The sequence below is a fragment of the Trachemys scripta genome, chromosome 6, assembly GCF_013100865.1.
Source record: "Trachemys scripta elegans isolate TJP31775 chromosome 6, CAS_Tse_1.0, whole genome shotgun sequence".
Lineage (NCBI taxonomy): Eukaryota > Metazoa > Chordata > Testudines > Emydidae > Trachemys > Trachemys scripta.
In genome coordinates this window covers 12,862,888-12,882,368 of record NC_048303.1, presented here as the reverse complement: position 1 = coordinate 12,882,368, position 19,481 = coordinate 12,862,888, and the positions used below count along the sequence as shown (strand labels likewise).

At 41.2% G+C, this 19,481-nt stretch overlaps 1 protein-coding gene across 2 annotated transcripts in view; it reads left to right on the top strand.

The window, feature by feature from the left end:
- The window catches only part of DYM (dymeclin), a 333,130-nt gene that overhangs the window by 265,633 nt on the left and 48,016 nt on the right, over positions 1 to 19,481 (top strand). For both annotated transcript variants that reach the window (XM_034773755.1, XM_034773754.1), the window contains exon 16: positions 15,550 to 15,732. In XM_034773755.1, the coding sequence (XP_034629646.1) occupies positions 15,550 to 15,732 (183 nt within the window). The remainder of the gene's footprint in view (positions 1 to 15,549; positions 15,733 to 19,481) is intronic.

The following is a 19,481-nucleotide window of genomic DNA, read 5'->3' as shown; positions in this document are numbered from 1 at the left end:
GATATGTTACTGGAATGTAGTGGAGCTTTTCCAGAATTGCTGCTGTTCATATTTAGACTTGAGCTGAAGCTCAGAGAGCTGTAGACTTCTATTGAAGTCTATGACATCTATTTCAAAGACACCCTGTTTTACTGCATTTCTTTGATTGATGCAAATCTGGGATAGAGTGTACAGAATCTGTTCCACATGAGCACGTCAGTGTATGTTAACCCACACATCAGAACTTAGAGAATCTCTTCTTTGCTCTCAAAAAAAAGTAAATCTCCCACTCTCCTACAGAACTGGATACAAATTAAAGTCTTTCCAGTTATATTTCCAAACCTTCATTACAATAGCAATTATTTTCTGCATTATAGGTAAACACCAAAGTTTAAATTGCAGTTGCGTAGGACGTGGTTGGAGTTGCTCACCAGCAACCTACCTCCACCCTGTAAAAAAAAAAATTTTTTTCATAAAATCACCCACTGTTGCCAGCACTTGCCTGAAGAAAAACAAAAACTATTGACTAAGTAATTGTGAGTTTTCCCATTCCCACACTGTTCTTTCAACTTGCTGTGTATCAAAACCATGGAGAGACTCACCTTACATTGCCCTGGGAAAAAGTGTAATTGAATTTTCCTGAAATATAAAGTCCAGTTTTTCATCATAAAGTTATCATCTCACTTTGCTCTTGACTCCTATTATCTGTTAATTAAGGTTAATAAGAAAACTTAGCCTTAAGTTGTTGCTCTTAATTTGTAGGCAAATAATTATCACTGCTGACTGGGTTTCTGTTTAAGGCAATTAAATGATGCCAGTAAGGATGTCCAGTATATATGGTCTACCTCTCTCATACAAACACCATTCTGCTACCCTACCTATATTTTTCCCCCAATATTTAATTAAAATTCTCTTCATTTAAATAAAGTTATTGTCATATCAATTAAGTGCAACAAAATATCTTAGAATATTTCTGAAGAATCATCTATTTTGGGTATGAAACTTACTCTAAGCAGTACGTCATGTAACTTTATTTAAATGAAGAGAATTTTAATTAAATATTGGGGGAGGGGGGGAATGTCAGTTAAGACTATATAGTGCAGAATCAATATAAATATCTCATTTTTTCATCCTCGCAAATAGGGATATAATGGAACTGACATTTGAAAGCTGTTCTTATATCCTTCCTTTTGGAATCATATTGTGAAAAGTCCATTTTTCAGTATCATTTAATAATGCTGTCTGTTGTGTGCTCCCAGTGCATTAGGCAGGAAGTTGAGTAGCGTCATCAGCTCCTGTGTTTATCAGAAATCATGCAGTGCTCTTATCCAGTGTCTAGGGGAATGCACTATGAAAGAAAAAAATAAAAAAGGAATGTAGTAAAAGACAACATTTAATCTAAAAGTTGCCCTGCTCATTTGGCTTGCCTGCTATCAGCTCTCAAAAGTCTGTCTCCTGTCTCCTTCCTGTTTGCACTTTCCTTAATCTGTGAAGAGGTTCTTGAAGTTTCTTTTTGTTGTTGTTTATGTTGCTTTTATTTTTTTATATAAATAAAAACCGGTCTTTGCCTTGATAGATTAGTGGATGATGATGAAAGCAGTAGGCCCATTTTAAAGAGGAAATAAGATATAGAAATAAAACCACTTCGGCGATTCTTTTAAAATGCTTTACCTATATGCACTTTAGGCTGCAAACCATTTCAAAGGCCAATATTGCCAGTTTTGCTTCACAATACAGTATGTTTCTAACATCTTTGACTGTCCAACTGTATTTTCTAAATATTTAATAACACTTAACATATTAAGATAGGTGCAGTGTGAATGCCAATAGCTCACACGAAGTGTTGCACTGCTGAATTAACTTTCTGACCATGTTGTGGTTCCTCAGTTTATTAGAAGAAATAAAAGCACCTCTCATGATTTAGCTTCAGTTGCAGGGTAAAATGATGGCTGTAAAGTAGCATATTCTTGCTCTTACAGTCTGGGAGTCTTGTACCATAATTCCTATCAAGTGCTTATTATGTGGACCTGTACTCCTTGTAGTGCATTGCTAATATTTACAGAAACTGCACCTTCATTCAAAAGCTTCCTTGTGTATCCACCGTACCTCCCATGTGAAATGCAACTGGCTAAATTATAGTTCTGTTTTCAAACTTCTTTAATATTTTCAGGAGGCCTTTTATCAGAAGTTAATTGTGACGGGTTCAGTCACAGAGATCCCCTTGGAACTGTCACCTGATGTGCTGAAATTACCTCTGAGCCCGTTTTCCCTGCCAGCTTGGGACTTCCAGAACCCTGTTTTGCTGAGCCAGACACACTAGCCTGCTGCAAACACAGATCCAGGGTCTGGTCCACGCCCCCAAAGCAGCAGATTTAACTTAAAGCAACTCAGCAGGTTACTTGTCTCCAGTACCCAGACACCCAGCTCCCAATGGGATCCAAACCCCAAATAAATCCGTTTTACTCTGTATAAAGCTTATACAGGGTAAATTAATGAATTGTCCGCCCTCTATAACACTGATAGAGAGATATGCACAACTGTTTGCTCCCCCGGGTATTAATCACTTACTCTGGGTTTATTAATAAACAAAAGTGATTTTATTAAGTATAAAAAGTAGAATTTAAGTGATTTCAAGTAATAACAGACAGAACAAAGGAAGTCACAAAGGAAAATAAGACAAAATATGCAAGTCTGAGCGTAATACATTAAGAAACTGATTACAGGTAATATATCACTCTCAAGGATGTTCCAATAAGGTTCTTTCACAGACTAGACTCCTTCCTCATCTGGGCCCAATCCTTTCCCCTGGTCCAGTCTTTGTTAGATCCAGCAGACATCTCAGGTGGTAAGCAGGGGTTTTCTCATGACTGACCGCCCCCTTTGTCCTGATCCACCGCCTTTTATAGCTTTGGCACAAGGCGGAAATCTTCTGTCTCTCTGGGTCCCCACTCCTCCTTCTAAATGGAAAAGTACCAGATTTAAGATGGATTTCATTATCAGGTGACATGGTCACATGTCACTGTAAAGACCCCCTAGTCTTCATTCCCCATGGACTGGCCCACACGTACACAGGAAGGTTTGCAGATAGATAAACCATTTACAACCAATTATCCTAGTCAATGGGAGCCATTAAGATTCTAAACCAGCATTAATGGCCCACACTTTGCATAATTACAATAGGACCTCAGAATTATACTTCATATTTCTAGCTTCAGATACAAGAATGATACATGCATACAAATAGGAGGAATATATTCAGTAGGTTATAACCTTTGTTATGATACCTTACAAGTAGGGTGACCAGATGTCCTGATTTTATAGGGACAGTCCCGATTTTTGGGTCTTTTTCCTTTATAGGCTCCTATTACCTCCCACCCCCTGTCCTGATGTTTCACACTTGGTGTCTGGTCACCCTACTTACAAGAGACCTTTTGCATAAAACATATTCCAGTTACATCATATTCACACTTATAAGCATATTTTAATAAAACATATGGAGTGCAACATCACAGCAATGTTGCTTTATTCATTTACCCACTACGATGTTGATACATAGGTTAAAGTGGTAGAAAAGAGGCTATTGAAAAAGAAGTCCTTAGGGTAGTTTGTGTTATCGGTTAACTTTTAATTTGTGAAATTCTTTTTAGGAAATCAGGATTACAAGCAACTGTAAATTGTACTCAGGCATTTGGACTACAACAAAGAGGTAGTGAAGTCCAGTGGTCAGAGCTCTGGACATGGACTCAGCAAACCTGGGTTCTATTCTCAGCTCTTAGCTAGCAATAAATAAATTACAGTGATTTGGACATGTATATGTGCATATTTATTTGGTTTTTCTAAAGCTAATTAAGTATTTTAGGAAAATGTGAGCGGCCACCAATAAGAGTGGGTGGCTGCATTCTGAGGCCACCCAAAAATTTGTCCTGAGATCCCCGGTTCTAGGCGCAACAACATTTTTATTTTGTTTTTCTGGCATCAAAAAAATTTCATAAAGATTTGAAACTTCTGTTTTGTGAACTCAGTCTGACTTATTTATGGCACGTACAATCACTTCAAAAGTAATTTTCACCCTAAAGACAAAAACACTTAAAGGCTTTTTGGCTGCTGTGTGAAGTCTGAGAACTAATGTCTCTTAGGGTACTGAGACAGCATGCATTACAAGTGACAGAAGCTATCAAGCTACTAGTACTTCATATAAGATATTCTGTTTGCTATTTCTTTTGTTACTTCACGTTATAGAAACAGACAGATGCTGCATCACAAAAATACTTGTTCTTGTCTAACTTATCTACTTATATAGACCCCATTATCCTAATAACGTCGTATTTCAGTCCATTTAGCAATAACTACCTTCCTTCTCACCTTGTATGAGAAATAACTTTGATTAGTCACTGTATAGTATTATGTATGTGTGACTTTCTGAGAGAAAAGCTAAATCAAAGAAATGAGTTTTATTTAGATTAGTCCTGAAAGTGTTGAGGTCCATAGTCGTTCTTACCTCTTGTGGAGAGTACATTCCATAGTCTGTCCAGCTTCTGTGAAACTTCCATCTCCTACACTCAAACATTTTCCCCCCAAATTCAAAATGGGCTGATAGTTCAGTTGTGTAGTGGAATGTAGCTGGCATGGAAGGTCAGATAGTATCTGCTACTTAGGCCAATTCAATGAAGGACTTCAAATAGCAGGACAGAGATCTTAAAATTGTACTCTGCAGTCAATGAGGAGCTAGGCCAGAGAACCTGAAGCCTGACTCAGAGGAGTCCAGGTTACTAGAAGTTGATAGGTGGTTGTGTTTTTGCTAGCTTCTCAAGTAAGCGTGTTTAGACAGTAGTCCATCAGGTCTCTAACGGTTACATTTCACATCCTAAATGTTTTACTGTAGACATTTTACAGTTGCTAAGCTATGTATGTAGAACTTGAATCTGAAACCATTACATTGTGTAGCACTTGTGTAGTGTCATTTAAGTTATTGGGCTCAACAGTGGCTAGGCAGTTGGTTCTTTCCGTGATGTAGTTTACTAATCCATGAAAAAAATCCACCAGTTATATATACCACCAGAAGCTTTATATGTTGATGAATAATAGGAAAGTGGGATCAAATATATAACAGTTTTCCTGTTGCAAAAGCCTCAGTCAATAAGGATAGAGTATGTTCAGTACAAATATGGACTAGTGGCTGGACATCATCATTGAGATGTCACAGAATTGGTGGATTGTAAGAAGCTTTTTAGAGGAGGATGTCAAAAAAAGTTTTGATTGCTTGGGAGCAGGGCCAGCTCCAGGCATCAGCCCGCCGGGGAGAGCGGAGCCCCGGCCAGTCTCTCCGCCCTCCCCCCGCGCTCCGGCCGGTCAGGGAGAGCGGCCCTCGGCCGGATTCGGCACCCTCCCCTGCTGCGCTGGTGGGGGGGCGGGCGGCGGCCCTTCTTGGGAGACTATTTTATCATGAATAAAGAAAGCAACTGTTTAGGACTGTTGACTGGGACTAGTTTTAAAGTGCATGGGTTGAAAAGGAGAAGGCAGAGATGTGTCCAGGAATCAAGTTATGGATTAACTGGAAATTGAAAGGACACATAGCAGTTGATTTAGTAAATTGTATAAAAAGTACAAGTCAATTCATTTGACTTGCAGCGGTGTGCTGTCCTGATGACAGGAGGTATGCACAGGGTTTGCGCAGTATGGACAGCTCAAAGAAGGGATTTGATTATTGTATAGAGAAAAAAAGTTACTCATGTAAGGAATGATGAGATCAAACACTCTGATACATTTTGTGAGAAGATAACTGCTGCCTGCATCGATTAAGATAATCTGTCATTGCTAAAGGTCATCTGCAGGAGACTCCAGTTCTAATTCAGATTTGTTATGATGCACTGGAGGAACTGTATGCCCTTTTGGCATGGACTTCATCTTCCAACATGCATTGTAATTGCAGACTACCTGCTTTACTTGAACGGGAGTTCAACTTGGGTGTCTATAAATCCTCACAGACAATTTTTGATTGAGCATTCTTGTCAGCATCTGTTGCTGTTAAACCCTCTAAAAGGGTTAGCAAAACTAACATAGCTGTTGGGGTCATCACCTTGCCAGTTTTCATTTGGCACATATTTTACCTTGGGTCAGGCTGGTTGCTGGCTGTTTTCTCTGGTATGGAACACAGATTGTCCTCTCTTCCCTAGTTTCTCCCTTGCTGTTCTGAGTGACAGCTGTAGTTTTAAAAAGCTACTGCCTCCCATCACTGAAAGAGTTCTTCCATATGATGGAGAGTGACAGTATACATTGTTTGTTGAAGAATCTAATTTATCATGGTAGGATATAGGCAGGCGTACATTCTGGAGAAGGCCGATGGAGATCACTTCTTAAAAACTGCATTTTTTAATAATAGAATGACAGAAGGTGAATGATAGTGAAAGAGCCATAGTCCCAAGGATATTAAATCTATGTGGATTTATTATTATTAACTTTGCTCCCAAAGTGACAACCCCATTTTCAATTCTGAGTAATGCGTATAGCACTCTGATTTAGTCTTTTTTTGATGGTATATTTGTTTGTGAGCCATGTCATTTTTCTCTTAACAGTGAAGTCCCCTTCTTTCTCCCCACAACAACTCAGCATTGTGGCTGAAAACTACTCAGGTTTTGAGGCATGAGAGCCACAAAGTATTATATGTGCCAGTAAATTAGCTACACAAAAATAATAGAGCTGTATCACTAAATGATTGGCTTTGAAGGCCATTTGTGCATTAACTTTAAAAGCAGCTTTCTTGCGCACTTCCTTCTTTCCCCCAACCCCCTACCCCTTTGGCAAAGCCACATAATTTTGTTAAAGGTTTTATTTTCTGCTGAAAATGCAGGAAATTCAGACAACCCTCTTGGAAGCTCCCCAAAGCTAATACAAACAAGATACATATGCTTCTCTTAAAGTAACTAAAAATAAAGTAAATGATTTGAAACCAGTTAACTTTATAAATTCCCCTCCAAAGAGGAAAAGGAAGTTTACATAATGAGAGCTGTGATTGTGGATCCTGTTAAATGATGTTTTCAAAGTAAAATTCCCCCAAGTGCCAACTTGTCTATTGGATGTAAAATAGCGCATTGATATCAGAGTTTCTGGTAATTAAATTAGAAGTAGACAAGGAAGAACCAACTGCTAAACATCCGAAAACCTAATAATTTGCATTTATGAAGCTAGCTGCATTAAAATATAGTGGTGAATTAGCCAAGGACATCCATCAAATATCAATCTGGGTTTTCTATGGATAAAGGTGGATCCGAGCTACCAATTATCAAATTTCATATGTTCGAGCATCTCTGGTGAGAGCAGAGTTTGGTTCAGGAAAAGATAGTTAATAGAAAAAACCCCAGAGCTCCTTATAATCCTGGATTTATTTTCAAGAAACAGCTGCCAGCTTGGGGTTAATACAACATACTCATATACCTTTTGGTATATGTAATGGACATTTCTTTGTACTTTCCATTGTTGGCAATACCCACTTAGAACTGTATCTATATTATAATGGAACTGTTCACGGTATTATGGTTCAGGTTGCAGATTTAAGTTTAATAGGAGTTGTAAATTTTTATTTTGTAAAAATCTCATGTTGTATACAATATTGCACACAGACAGCAATGTTAAAGGAACATTAAGGTTGCAAAATTGAGCACTAAAAAGTTAGGAAAGTCCAGAAATAAGGTTGCTTAAAACACCCCTGATAATATGAGGGGGTATTATTATTCCAATTTTACAGATGGGGCACTGTGGCATGCAGTGGTTCTCAACCTGGAGTCCGTAGCCCCCGGAGCCCCAGCTCTGAAGCGAGGAGTGGCACAGGGCTGAAGCCAGCGCCCCCCACCCCACCTTGCTCCAGCCAGGAACAGCACGAGGTTGAAGCTGGTGCCCCGCCTCCCCTCCCCCCAAAGCCAGGAGCAGCGGATGGCTGAAGCCGGGAACCCCAGCGCCTCCCCCCGTTTAAGCTGGGAGCCAGACTGGGACCCCGCCCCTGCCCATACACAGCCCCTGGCTACCCCCTGAACTACCCCCCTGCCTGCACACAGCCACAGCTGCACCCTCCCTGCTCCCTGAGCTACCCCCCTGCCCGCACACAGCCCCTAGCTATCCCCTCCTTGCACCCTGAGCTACTCCCCTCACTTCACACAGCCCCTAGCTACCCCCTCCCTGCACTCTGGGCAGTTTTCAAACATTTTGAACTCATAGATTGATAGATTCATAGATTCTAGGACTGGAAGGGACCTCGAGAGGTCATCGAGTCCAGTCCCCTGCCCGCATGGCAGGACCAAATACTGTCTAGACTGTCTAGAACTGAGTCCCCCCCTTTGAGTTATATTTTTGGTTGCGTCCCCCCACAGCCCAGACAGGCTGGGTGGCCTCCTGAGTGAATCAGGGGGTGGAGGTGGCATTCCCTCCCTGGACCCTGCTGTGTGGAGTTGGCTTGAGCCCCGCCAGCCCTTTGCTCCCCCCCCCCCCCCCCAAACAAAAACATACCCCAAAGAGCCCCCCCCCCCCCCCCAGCCCGGAGCCCATGCTCCCCCTTATCCCCCCTCCTAGGTGTTGACTAGGGGAGAACTGAGAGCACAGAAGAGTGTGTGTCCCTGGTCTCGGTTCTGTGCCACAGTGACCCACTGCACCTGAGAGTTGCAATTGCAGGGAAAGTCACTTTCAGCCCTTAGAGCTCTGAGATGGAGCATATTTATTCACTCTGTTGGGATGGCACAAGTACAGTCTAGTCAGCACATGGGAGCTGGGAAGGGATGGCGCATGCTCAGTGCAGATGGAAAATTTCAGCCCGAACAGGTAAAGTTTAGCAAAGTTATAAGCAACTGAAAACTGGGTCTTATAATGGAAAGCTTCAGACGACCTTAAGTATAGAAGTTGCTAACTGCACCTCCTATAAGATATCCTTCTTGATTTTGTTCTCTCTGTTTTAGGGCTATCCATTAATCGCAATTAATGCATGCGATTAATGCAAAATAGTTGCAATTAATCTCAGTTTTAATCGCATTGTTAAACAAGAATAAAATACCAATTTAAATTTATTATAAATATTTGTGGATGTTTTTCTACATTTTCAAATATATTGATTTCAGTTACAACACAGAATACAGAATTCACAGTGCTCACTGTATATTATTTTTATTACAAATATTTGCACTGTAAAAAAGATAAAATAAATAGTATTTTTCAGTTCACCTCCAACATGTACTGTAGTGCAATCTCTTTATCGTGAAAGTGCAATACATAACGGCACTCAAAATCAAAACAATATAAAACTTTTGAGCCTATAAGTCGAAGCATGAAGGAGCGTAGGAATGTTTAGCATAACTGGAACATAAGTATCTTGCAACACTGGCTACAAGAGTGCCATGAGAACCCCTGTTCTCGCTTTCAGGTGACATTGTAAGTAAGAAGCATCTACATCTCAACTATCCACTTCAAAACATTTTTGAGAATTTGGTGGAGGCCCCAAGGTGCCTCCCTAAGACCTATGTGCTAAAACAACCAGTCAATTTGATTTCCACAGTTCATACCAGCCTGCAGATATCATCCAGAACCTGCTTACAACTAGGGTATATGGCTATATACAACTAGGGTATATAGCTAGAGCCCTGCAAATCTGTGGATATCCACTTTATATCCACGGACCTTGTTTGCGATCGCGTATTGGATGCGGATACAAGTTTTGTTTCCAAATTCACTACCCTAACCTAGAAGTTCTCCACATGAAAGCATGGTTCCTTAATGGTTTCAAAATGTTGAAATGACCTGTTCAGAATACGTAAAAGACACACTGTTAAATAGCAGAAAAACAAATGGCAGAGATTCCAGATCTGGTGTGACAGTAGACATGTTATGGCTATATCCTCTCCTTTGCCACTGGTGCTGGACTATGTACTAGAATTTTAAAAACCAGGATTATCCTCAAGTTCACTGAGAGTACATCTCGCAGCCATTATGGCTTTTAACATTCATTTATATAGTTCATTCTACATAATATCTATGTAGAAAGTTACAGGTAGAAATCTGAAATATGACATCTAACACTGTTTCCCCTATTCATTGATTATACTTGGAATTAAAATGTGGGGGGAAACCATCCATTAAATACTAAAGTAACCTGAGATCTTATTACTGAGGAGTTACTTCATGTTCTTTAAGCTGTTTGATGCAGACTGTGTGCTTAGCCTTCCACAAGGTCGACGGACATTCAGTATTCACCCATCCTATAACAAAAAGGTTTTTCAGAGATATTCGAAACCTCTACCCTGAAGTTCGAGATCCACCATTGGACTTTAACCTAGTGCTAAGATGCCTCTCTGGATCCCTTTTGAACCAGTGGTGACCTGCTCATTCATGCATCTTTCTATGAAGGCTGCCTTTCTTGTGGCCATCATATCCCCTCAAAGAGTGAGGGAAATAGAGGCTCTTATGGCATAACCCCCTTTACAGTTTTCTTCAGAGATGGTCACTTTCAGACTATATTCAAAGTTTCTACCTAAAATACCTTCATCCTTCCACCTGAATCAGCCTATTCGTCTTCCATTGTTCTTCGCCAAACCGCATGGGAATAAAAGGGAGGCGAAGTTCCACACACTAGATGTTAGAAGGGTATGAGCCTTGTATCTCAAAAGGACCAAACCCTTCAGGAAATTACTAAGGCTATTCCTTTCAATTGCGGAGCTATCCCTCCTCCCAAACTTACAGGATGGGGAACTCAATGATTATCTAGCTTACTCATATATTTTGTTATCCTCCCATTTCTGTGTCTGTCAGTTGTCTCTGTTTTCATTCTCTTCTCTTTCTGAATCTCGTTTGCCTGTTCTTTTCTCTCACTACACAAGAGGAACAGGCTGCAAAGAGCAGCACCAGGATCAAGGGGACTCCAAAGTTGATCTTTCAGCCACCTTTGCACAGCACCAGCTGAATTGTGCCCCAGGCAGTTTGGCCTTAGCCAGGGATCTAGTTAAAAAGTAAATATTTGCCAGCAAAGTTACCAAAGTTATTACCTATCCTGAGTAGAAGGGAAAACCTGTGGTACATAAGGTTACCGCTCTGTTGGCAAATGCTAATGGCAACTGTTGTTCCTACTTTTACCCTGCTTTCAGTGACGAATTTCCTGTCACAAGCAATTGCAAAGTGATGCTGTGCACGCTGAGAGTTTCACATCCCATGTCACTGGCAGATTGAGTGATTTCTAGATTTAAAAATAATCAAATCTCTTTTCTGATCTTTTTGTGTGAAAGGCCCTGCATAAATCCAAGATGTCACCAAGCACATTTGGCAATGGTCTAGTTGAGCCCTATGCATCTGAGATGTTTTTGATACTGGTTTCCTAATGAGTAATTAACAGTCAGCAAATGTGGTAACAAACTGAATTATGAAGAACATGCAGAACCTGCACTCAGCCCTTTAGACACTGTGGAAACCTCACTGGTCCAAACTAGTGTCTTGTTTGGATTCACCATTACCACACAACAGCTAGACTGGTCGGCACAAAAATATCTGCGTAATTGTTTTCTTTTTCTTATGGATAGCATCTAATCTACTCAAGAAAAGAGCTCCTAAAATTTTGCTGTTCCTAGCCGTATTCTCAGACACACACGTTCTGTGTTTCACTTGTGGTGAAACTGGTCTGAAAGTTATTACACAGGGTGATAAAAACTTTTTTCTTTAACTATGAAATGTTTTTATAACCTCGTTTATATCTTTTCTGACGCCACATCTAGATGCAGAGGTGCCTTAGCTTGATACTAGTGATGCAAAGCAACAAAAGCGCAATATTTTATCAGCTCTGACAGCATGTCTGCATTCTCCCATCCAAATGCTGTCCTTGGCTTTCAACTTGGTTTTTTTCCTGTTTGTAGAAATTTAAGATTTAAAGCTATTCAGAATGCTTTAATCAGAAATTATAGCAGCAAATTTTCATATAGTATGTGTGGAATAATAGGATTATCAACCATTCTTTTCTTTAACATTCATTTATATAGCTCATTCTACATAATATCTATGTAGAAAGTTGCAGGTAGAAATCTGAAATATGACATCGAACACTGTTCCCCATATTTATTAATTATACTTGGAATTAAAATGTGTGGGGAAGTTCCATCCATTAAATTCTAAAGTAACCTGAGACCTTATTACTGACGAGTTATTTCATGTTCTTTTAGCTGTTCGATGCAGACTGTGTGCTTGGCAATGAACAGGTTTGTTTTTCATTAAACATCATGTTGGTAGATACTAATATTTTTCTGTTTAAATTAGCTTTACTTCCCATGTTTTAGGTGAGCATTTTTGGTTTAAAAAAAAATTTACTTGTGGGAATTAGGTATGTGTCTAAGTCGGGTTTCAGGCAGCAGGATATATCTGCTATAGTAAGATCTGCTTTCTTTCCATCCTGAACCCAAGGGTGCTGGTGTTTTGGAGGGGGCATGAGGGTTACAACTCTGCCATAAAATTTGCTTGTGACTCAAAGCTTAGCAAACCAAATCCTTGCCCCGAAAGATTTTTTAATGATTGCTTTGGGACGCTTGATAGTTCATCATTTTGGTAATGGGATACAAGGCTTTTCACCGCTTTGCTAATTAATTCAGTCCAGGTCGGTAGTGATTTAATGTTACCATGCAATAGCCATTTAGTGATTTTTACCTTCTTAAAGTCTTAGACAATTGGAGTCTTACTATCAGCTTTAAACTGTTTGCTTTAGGAATTTATGTGGCCTCTATTACTGTGGTATCAGAGTGCCTCATGGTCTTTATTGTATTTATCCTCACAACACCACGATGGGGTAGGGAAGTGCTGTTATCCCCATTTTGCAGATGGGAACTTGGGCACAGAGAGGTTAAGTGACTTGCCCAGGGTCAAACAGGGGTCTGTGGTGGGACAGGGAATTGAACTCATATATCCCAAGTCCCAGGCTAGTGTCCTAACTGCTGGATTATCCTTCCTCTTCTCCCCACTTCAGTAGGAGTGGAGTTAAACAAGCAAGGAGAGCTTTTGAAAATCCTATTGTAATAATTTGATTTATCCTCCCATAATTCAAAAAATGTTGAGACAAATTCAAACCAAATTAAGCAGGCACAACTCAGCTGATGTCACGGGAGATGCACCTTGCTTAGCCAGGTCTGAATTTTTCAATATAACTCAGCTGAAGTAATTACTCCATGTTTTCACTAAAATGCACTTAGTTACTCAAAGCCTGGTATTGGGACTATTACAGAGGGAGCACATCGTGTCCTGAACGCCGGGACTGCTTTCTATCATACAACACTATGATCTCTTTGGCTGATTAAACAGCCATAGTGATCATCTCTGCGGTGAGTTTCTGCCAGTATTGGCCACCGTACAAAGGGCCTTCAAGATGGGTGACACCAATGCAGTAAAAAAATGGGATAGCCTCAGGACTGGAACGAGGACCATAACCCCCCTTCAAAAGAAACCTCTTGCATTAAAATAAAAAAGTCAAAACAGTTGGCATGCTGAGGATTAAAAATGAATTTGAACATGTGCACAGTACAATGTTATTCCAACAAGCATTTCATAAGGACTTCATAATTTAGACCTGCTTTGTATACATGAGAGACAAACGGACATGAAAGTCTTATCTGATCTACATTGCTTACTTCACTGCAGAATAAAGTGGGGGCGGGGACATTGTTGCACAGGGAACTTGAAGCTGTGGAGGAGATGAAGGTGGGGGGAAAAGAGAGAGACATATCTTCATTTCCAATATAGAGAAGCTGCAGGGAGACTGACTTCTCTCCACTGTCGATAGGAAGTAGCTGTAGTAGGATGGAAGCAGGGTCGTCCTTACCCATACGCAACGTACGCAGCTGCGTAGGGCACCAGGGAATTTGGGGCACCACATTTCCTGGTGCCATGCGCAGCTGTGTGCTACTCCAGCCCCTGCTCCGTCTCTTCCCCATGGCCCCCACCCTAGCCCCGCCTCTTCCCACCCCTGCTCTGCCCCAGCCCCGCCCCCACTCTCCTGAGGACTGCTGCAGGGAATGGGCCTGTACTCACCTCATGGTAAGTGGAGCGACCTGGCCCCAGCCTGCTCCAATCCCCTGGCTCCCAGCCGCGCCGCTGGCGAGTGCTGGGGGGCGATTCTCCCCCTTTCCCCCCAGCCCACTCCCCGCGGAGGCCTGGGGCCAGCCCTGTACCCCTCCTTCCCCCCGGAGGCCTGGGGCCCCACACAGCCCCCCGTGGGGGGCGGGGGGCTGCATACGGCACCAAAATGGCTAGGGAGAGCCATGGATGGAAGTCATTAATTCCTTTTCCTCTCCTTGTCTTTCCCCAAGTGGAATAGTGGCAACTTTTCTTATCCTCCTCAGCCTTGGCAAAGGAGGCAGTGTTAACAGATATGTGATAATCGCTGCAATCTGATGGGATTTTAAAAAGTGGTATTGCTTTATACTGGAAAGAAACTTTACTATTTGCAGATTGAAAGTCCAGTAAAATGCATTGGAATGATTTTCACTCCCCACACTGTCAGCAGAGTTCAGTTATGAAATAGGGAAGTGCTATTAGGTAGTTAACGGCTTTTTCTGAAATGTAGAAGGCAAAACCAATGCTAGGCTCATGAGCTAATATTCTCAATCTTGTGTTCAGGATAATAAGAAAGACTGAAACCATCTTGGGTGATTTTGCTCTCCCTTATCAGGTCTCTAAAGTGTCTTGATCAACAGTGTCAAATGCTGCTGAGAGGTTGAACAATATGAGCAGGGAGGTTTGCCCATTGTCCACAACCAAGAGAGGACTATTCTCCAATGTAAAGACTGTCTGTATGCCATATCCTGGTGTGAAGGCCCAGTAAGAGGGATCCAGGATGTTGTCAGGTGGGGTTGGAGATGGAATTGTGCTAGCTTCTCTGTGATCTTGCTTAGAATGGAAGGTTGGATTATGGGTGGTCATTGTCTGGATTGGTTGTCAAATACATGAAGTGCAATTGATCTAAAGTATGGTGACCTAGTGCATTACAAGTAGGGGACCATCAGTGATCCAACTTCAGTAACCTAGAGTGCCAAAATAATGTGCAACAGAAAAGTTTGGAGGAGGAATGTGTTTTGATCCAGATTGTCTTCCTACTTTTTGTTTCTTTCTCTTTTTCCCTGCCATCTTTTGATTTTCTTCTTGCTGACTTTTTCTGGCTCTCTGTTTACTCTTTCTCCTTTTTGTTTTCCACAATGAATGCTGAACAGAAATAAAATGCAGTGCACCTATACTGAGCTGCATTTACCTGCAGCATCTGCTAGGAGTGGAAATTGACTAAAATCACACAACTTCAGTGAATTTAACTGGCTGCAGTTACTGTGGTTAAAATTCTTTGGGGCGGGAGCATTCTGCAAAGTGGACACTAGAGTCCATTGACCTCGAAGGTAAAAGTTTGGATGTTAAAGGAGAAAGTATAGCTATGTTACCAGACAAGCAAGGATGCAAGACTTGTTCACTATTGATGAGACATCAGCCAGCTAACAGCTACATTAGTAATAATACCTGAGTACTATCATTTCTGCCTAATATATAGTGGAAGGGGCATGCTAACCTTTTGTTTGTTTCTTAAAGGCACAAGACCTGAATGTGATTGAAGAAGTGATCAGAATGATGTTAGAGATTATCAATTCCTGCTTGACAAATTCTCTCCATCACAACCCCAATTTGGTGTATGCACTGCTTTACAAGCGGGATCTGTTTGAGCAGTTTCGAACTCACCCTTCCTTCCAGGACATAATGCAAAATATAGACCTGGTAAGTAATATTTATTAATCAGTTGCAAGCAGTAAAACAAGCCTCTTAAATACATTGTTAGCTGAATATGCTTTTGAGAGAAGTGATGATTTTTTTTCACATTTATATATCCCTTTCTTTTGCTAGATATTTTTAGACTCTATTAAAAATATTGAGCTTCCAAATCATGATTATAGCTAAGAGAGGGGTGGAACTTGGGTTGTTCTCAACTCTTCTCCCTTCCTTCAGTCTCTGGGACTCCACCATGAACCATACTAGATTCCATCCTTACTTGGCAGACACCATGACTTGTGCCATGAGATTTGGGGAGCCCACTGATGAGGATTTCCCCAAGCTACAATAGATCCTCTTCTGGAAGGAACCCCCTCCAAGTAATTGCCTTTCAATTTTCTAAAGGAGGCCAGTGACAGCTACTCTTTACTCCCCCTCTGCAAGGGCACACCACAAGGATCTTCTTCCTTCAGACAAGATTAGGTTCTTTTCCTACAGTAATCTGGAAAGTGATGGAAGTGGAGGAAAAAACTAGCGTAGGAGAGTTTCTCCTTCAGCTAACTGCAGGCAGGCAGCATGCCCTATCTGAACTTGGGCTGCTTTGACCTACAGAAGAGTCTGGTGAGTAGGAGTTTAGGAAAAACATAAATCAGAATTCTTAGCCCTAATTTCTCTCTAGGGTGAAAGAGCCCCTACTGCCACTCTCAAGTGGGCCTGTGCTGGTTATTAGAAAGGATGAATTTCACTTTCTCTGTAGGTTTCAGAGTGGTAGCCTTGTTAGTCTGTATCAACTGTTTGAAATGGGCCACCTTGATTACATTGGCCTCATTAGCACTACAAAAATGATTTTTCCTCCCTTCGTATTAACCCCTTTTTGTCACCTGTTGAGAATAGCCCACTTCCACCTTAATTGAATTGGCTCGTTAGCACTTGGTAAGGCAACTTCCATCTTTTCATGTGCTGTGTGTTTATGCCTCCCTACTGTATGTTCCACTCCATGCATCTGATGAAGTGGGTTTTAGCCCACAAAAGCTTATGCCCAAATATATTTGTTGGTCTCTAAGGTGCCACAAGGACTCCTCGTTGTTTTTACTTTCTCTGTAGGGAGCCATGTTAAATCCTCATATGTATCTCCATACATAGCAGGCTGCTGTGATGAGGGATTTGGTAGGAAAAGGGGTTGGTAGTTAAGTATTTTCTAATATGAAATATAATGGTGCCTTTAATATTAATATATTAAGGATCTGGATGATAATACTTGCTAGAAAATAACAAATGTTAAGGTTCAATAGATCAATATTTTGGCCTCAATTCGTTAATATTTATACAGTAATTAAATGCAAATAGTTTTTTACCATCTCTTCTGGCCATAGTTCAGGCATACTGTCAGCTAGCTACGCTGGTTGAGTGATATACAGATATTTTAATTTAATATCACCAATGGTTTGTTTTCTTCTTTACTAGAGCCAAATTAGCATTAGCAGCCTTATTTAGAAATTTAGATGGTAATTCACCAAATTTCAAATTCATCGCCCTCTTTCAGTTTGTGTAACCAAATGAGTGGGTATAGATTAGCCAAATGGTACAGATTCATACTGGCCCTGATCATAGCAAGGGAGGACAGAGGATTGGTTGATTTAAAATAAATATATATATATATACACACACACACACACACACACACACACACACACACACATATATATTCTGCAAGAGCACTTGGCGTTCATAAAAATGAGGCCAGAGCCGGTGGTATAGGAGGCAGCTGCCGTTCAGCCTTCTCTATCCAATCTTTTCCCTGGACCTGCAGCGTTCCACTTTTGTGTCATTGTATCTGCTGCATGCGATGGGGAACACACATGACCCACTGAAGCTTTAACTATAATTAAGTGCTTTTTTTTCTCAGCTGCACCATATCTAAACTTGAGCATAATTGTTATCTTTCTATGGGAAAGTACATGAAAAAAAACCATGAGTGTTTGCATATAAAACAAAACTTGTTTTCATTTTTCCCTTCCGTTTTAAATAAACCTCTTTATAATTACAGATTGCTATGGACCAAAATATTTTCCTTCTCCCACTTCTCTCTTAATTGCGCAATGCTGCTATCCATGCCGGGTGCTCCTTATTAGTTGCTCCTTTGATATTTGAGGTCGCTAATCAGAAGAGATGCACTAAAATTGTTAAAGCAGCTCTTGTTATATGAGACATTACAAATACTGCATTTAAATACCCGTAGTAATTCCAGGAGCTCCCTTTGACTTCAATAGGCATTCTACATGCACAGCATGGATTCCAAGATTAGGATCCTAATGATCAGGATTTTACTGTAATTTTGTCCTACTCTGAGCAATGGATTCAAGCTGCTGGAGCCTTAAGCTCTACAGCATGTTGTATTTCTTGCTGCAGTGAGTACCTAATTTTTCATGTGATGTTACTAAAAGCTCGTTTGTGAGTCGTCTATTGGTTTACTTTCTTTAAAATACCAGATGAGATTGACACGCTTCTAAAGATCCAGAAGTAAAGCCATTTTCATCCTTATCTGAAGTGGCTGAATTGCTGTTCTTTCTCCTCCACCCACTGTTCTCATTTTGCCGCCTGCCAAAGATTTTTGAGGGGGAGAGTTCAGATCTCAAAATGCCCCAAGGTCTTTCGCTGCTACAGTGTTCAGGTGATGTAATGATGCAGGATTGGCTAGGAGAGGTGACCTACAATACTTCATTTGCAGGTTGTGGGAAGGGGAACAATGTTCCATCTAGACAAACACTAACTGAATAAGTAACTAACCTTCACAGTTCCCCAGTGAGGTGGGTAGCTTCTGTACTTATTTTATCAAGAGGTTTGACTTGTCTGTGACCATGTGAGTCAGAGGCAGAACCAGGAATAGAGCCCAGGCTTTGCTGCCTGACAAGCCCATGCCCACTAGGCTATGCCTTCTGTGGAAGACAAAGGCGTTCTTCCCCATGTAACAGTTAAATGTGGGTTTACTCATGTAACCATTTAAACAAAACCCTTTAATGTTAGGATATAGGATAATGCCAGGCAGGTTCTGAAGCCTTCTAACTATTTAAAGCCTTCCAAGGGAGTGTCTTGAAGTTTTAAATAACCTCTTTGTTAGGAAAGCAAAGATGTCAAAAATTTTATTTTTAAAATGTACCTGTCACCAGCTAGCAGGTGGTGAGAGCTGTCAGCTTTCCCATCTGAATAAATGATTGGACTCAATAGACTCCTCTCTTCACCCCCAATCCAGAAGTAGTGCCTGCACAGTTGCCATTCTCTGGAGAACAGAATCAGTCTTTTTTAGATTGCAGTTGCTAAAGCATATGGACACGTCCTCCCAACACCCTCAAGAGAGTAGTAAGGAGTATTACCCCCACTTTACAGATGGAAACACTGAGGCAATGAGGTTAAGGATTTGTCTAAGACCACAGAAGGCATAGCCCAAGTGTCCCTGACTCCCAGAACTGTGCTCATGTCACTACATTTCCCTTCTCTGCTCTGTTGACTTGATCCTGCCAGTATATGGTTCTCAGGGTGCTGCAGAGTGCATGGAGTCCTGTGGGAGGATGCCGACCACGCCATGGAGTGGCAATCTAAAGCCCATCTTTGTGCAGGGATTCACCCATACAGCAGGAAACAGCCCCCCCATGGAAAGTTGGTGCCACAGATGATCTGATGGCTCCGCAACACTGCAGCGTGGGATTCCATCTGGGGTGTCTCTCTGACTGGCTATGGTAGGGACACCATAGGCTGGCCAG